At 46.9% G+C, this 4,110-nt stretch overlaps 1 protein-coding gene across 1 annotated transcript in view; it reads left to right on the forward strand.

Annotated features, from left to right (window-relative positions):
* The first annotated feature begins 3,387 nt into the window (after positions 1–3,387).
* The window catches only part of WIPI1 (WD repeat domain, phosphoinositide interacting 1), a 27,203-nt gene continuing 26,480 nt past the window's right edge, over positions 3,388–4,110 (forward strand). The window contains exon 1 of the mRNA XM_006776659.2: positions 3,388–3,566. Coding sequence (XP_006776722.1) covers positions 3,487–3,566 — 80 coding nt within the window. The 5' untranslated portion in view covers positions 3,388–3,486. The remainder of the gene's footprint in view (positions 3,567–4,110) is intronic.

The following is a 4,110-nucleotide window of genomic DNA, read 5'->3' on the forward strand; positions in this document are numbered from 1 at the left end:
ATCTTTTGCTCCTGCTATTTAGCAGTGAAATTTCTGTTCCAGCAATGTGGAAGGATTAGGATGCTGTAAATCCAACATTCAAATTAGGAGTTTCCACTCCCACGGGACCTAGAATTAGGCCTAGGATTTAAAGACCAAAAACTGAGCCTGACATCAAATGCACTCAGCACCTCTGAATTTAGTTGTAGCCTTTCCCTTGGCTTTTTATATGAGTGGACATCTGGGAATTTTTGTTTGAGGGTGGAGCCCCTCAAAGAGGCTGCTTATGCCTTTAACGGAGGTCACCCTCTTTGGCCTTCCACAAACCACATCCAGCCGGCTGATGTATTTAGTTTGGTCCACATGGTGGCTTTTTAAAAATAAGAATCAGTTGTCAACATTTTAAAATTTTACATAATAGTTTTATATAAAATAAACATAGATTTGTATAAATATAGATTAATATAAATATACATTTATGTAAAAATATAGATTTCTGAATTGTCTTGGGAAAAAAATAAAACCAGATGAGGCCCTAGCTGGTGTGGCTTAGTGGATAGAGCATCAGCCTGCAGACTGAAGGGTCCTGGGTTAGATCCCAGTTCAGGGCATATGGCTGTGAGTTTGATTCCCAGTTGGGGGAGTGCAGGAGGCATCCAATCAATGATTCTCTCTCATCATTGATATTTCTATCTCTCTCTCCCTCTCCCTCTCCCTCTCCCTTCCTCTCTCTCTCTAAAAAAAAAAAAAATCAATAAAAATATTAAAAACCAAACCAAACCAGATGAGGCAGTCCTGAGATGTTATTTCCACTTGGGTGGATGGTGGATCATGAGCCCAGTAGGAAACATACAAGTGGGATCATTCACAGGAAGCGTGGGACTAAGATGACCCGTTTTCTTCCATAACTACCTCTTCAGGCCCGAACCTTAATTCCAATGAACAATCAGTTCTGCTACCTCAACACATCTGAAATGAAATGCCTCTTCCTAAATACCTGCCCAAATATCTGAAAGCAGCACAACTGGGCTGCCCCTTTCCTAACCACAGACTCAGCTTTAACCCTTCCCCCTTCTTGCCTGCCACGCCCCTTCCCCATCTGTCACCAGGCCCTGTGTCGTTCCACTCCCACACTAGCTTAAAGTCTAGCTAGCGTGAACTGAGATATGCTGTAAGTGAAGACACACTGGGTTTTAAATACTTATGCAATCATCCTCATCCTCATCCTCAACATTTAAACTAGCTGATTAATCATTTTACATTGATTACTTATTAAGGTGGTATTTTTGACATCTTGGGTTAAATTAAACATATTAAATGTACTTGCCCATTTCTTTTTGCCCTTTTTATGTGGCTTCTACAAAAGTTAAAATTACATACGAGGTACACATCAGTGGCTCACATTGTCTTTCTATTGGACAACACTACCTCAAAATATCTCTTGGTGTAGAGGTGCTTATTATCGTTACATGGCAATCATATTACAGTATATAAATGTGTCAAATCAACATGTTATACACCTTAAATTTATACAATGTTACATGTCAACTATATTTCAATTAAAAAAATATCTCAAGTTTGTCCTAACCTTGCCGCCATCCAATAGCCTAGTAGTATCTCACATACCTTCACTCCCAGAGTAAGAATATCACATTAGTTTAGGTTCCCCTACCCCTTCTAATCTGTTTTGCACACCCTGGCTGAGTTTATCTGACTAAAACACTGCTTTTATCATGAAACAGTCCTGCTCAAACACTAACACCAGCTCCCAATTCTATTCCATAAAGTCCAAGCTCTTCGTAATAACAACTTCTACTTTTAAAAACCTGTTCGGCACCTCATGCAATTCTCCCAGCAACCTAGCACCTAGCACCTAGCATGCCAGACACTTGGTTTTCTAAATAGAATAGAAAGGATTGAAGCTTTTGCCTGAGCTGGGAGGGAGAGGGAACACACCTTTGATCTGAGAGGCTAGAAAGATGATGCAATTAAGGCAGCCAAGCAGCAGCTCTTTCCACTCAGGATGCTTATACAAACACCACACAATCAACCAAAGAGCAATCACACACATTGTGAACCTATGAGACAAACTATTTTTACATCAATTGCGAGAAGAAACTGCTATATTTGCATTTCAGAAAACCCAAACCGGAAATCCAACCGGAAAAACTTAAGTGAAATAGTCCTCTTCTCTCACCCATTTTATGTCCAACTTTCAAAACAGATACATTTGAATCATACCAATTTGAAATGCTGTGACAACAATAATTGAAATACTATTTCATCTCAAAATTTGAAAAGCACGAATTAAAATTTCTCAGGAATTAAATAAATCTAAAGCTAGCAGAGCTGATAGAGGTAATGATTCATAAACTGTGCTGGTGTTTCTACATGACAGCATGTTTTCACCTTGGGAACAGAGACCCTTTGTCATCTCGAATTACATGAGTTTTGAATTGTGCATTCACGACTTCAGACCTTTCATAAAATACATCATCCTATACATATTTTCTTTGATTTTTTTCAGCTACAAAAATCAAATAGGTTTTGTCAAATACTGTCTAGTAGAGCCGTTTGGTGCTTGGATCTTGAAATCAGACAAACCCACATTCTACATGGCAATCATGTTACAATATATAAATGTGTCAAATCAGAATACTACACACCTTAAATTTAAAAACACCCCATACCATTTATTGTATTACTTCGGACAGATGGTTATGCAGCCCCGGGCTTCAGCTGCCTCTTCTTTAAAATGGACATAATTATACTTTCCTCACAACGTTTTATAAGAATTCAACGAGATAATACACATTAATGCAGTGCGTGGCATGTAGTAATTCTCAACGGCAGTGCAATGGTAAGATAACTTATCTGTCTGGCCTTAGCATCCTCATTTTGGAAACTTTTTTTTCAAAGCAGCTTGGAGACTCGACAAAAGGGTGGGGCTTTGGCGTCTCACGCTCTCTACTAATCTCTGTAAATTTAATAGACCAAGAGTTACACATGCCGGGGACTGGGTGGGGTAGGAACGACAGCGTCCGCTGTCCCCTTCGCGGCAACCGCGACGCAGATGCCGGCCTGGAGCCAGCAGGTCGGGCCCCAGCTGCACTTGTTCTTTCTTTCTCCCGGCCGGTCAGCGGCTCTGGCGATGAAAACACTACCACGTGGCCTGCAGCCTCGGCATCGGGCGCCTTCGCCCAATAGCGAGTCACGTCACGGAGTTGGGGGCAGACCTCCAGCAAGGCAGGTCCGCCCACCGCCGCCTCCAATTGGTCAAAGATGCGCGGCAGCATGGGCTCGTGGCCAATAGAGGCCTGAAGTTTGGACCCCGCCCTCTTAGAGGCACTGTTCGGCGGCACTGGCGGGAGGGGCGGGGCGAAGCGGGGCGGGGCGGGGCCAGGGCGGAGAGGGGGCTGGCGACCCGGCCCGCAGAGCCGGCGCCAGCGGGCTGCTGAGGTGGCCGTCGCCGGCTCGGAATTGCAGCTGCCCCGGGACGAGCCCCCGATGGAGGCCGCGGCCGCGGACGGCCCCGCGGGCGGGGTCGAAGCAGCGCTCAGCTGCTTCTCTTTCAACCAGGACTGCACGTAAGCCGCGGAGCCTGCCTAGCCGGGAAGCGGGGGACAGAAAGTCGCGACCAGGGGTGTTGTCCTGTCTGCAACTTGTAGCAATAGAGGCGCGGGCCTACGCCCCGAAAGGCCGGCGGCGGGACGGCCGGCGGCTGTCCCCGACTGGCTCGGGTCTAGGTAGCCACCTCCTCTCCCTGCCTCCTCCCCAAGTAGGGGGCTGGGGCGGGCCCCCCAAAACCTGGCTCGGGCGGAGAGCCAGGAGGGGCTGGCCGAGGGTGAAAGGGGAGAGTTCGCCAGGGGAGCAGAGCCGAAGAAAGCTAAGGAATGGGGGTGGGGTGGTGACCCGAGTTGGGGTCTGGGGAAGGAGTGGCAGAGACCAAAACAAAGGAGATGGGAGGGGAGGGGCAGGCTGCAAGTTGACCCTAGGCGTGGTAGCGGGGCCCAGGAAGATGGGAGTCCAGGGAAAACTTTCCCATTTGTCCTTGAGCATCTCAACGTGGCATCTGGGCAGGGCCTCGGACAAAGAGGCAGCCTATCCCGGCGGCCAGGCCGGCCCCGTCCC

This window comes from Myotis davidii, unplaced genomic scaffold, assembly GCF_000327345.1.
Source record: "Myotis davidii unplaced genomic scaffold, ASM32734v1 scaffold69, whole genome shotgun sequence".
Taxonomy (NCBI): Eukaryota; Metazoa; Chordata; class Mammalia; order Chiroptera; family Vespertilionidae; genus Myotis; species Myotis davidii.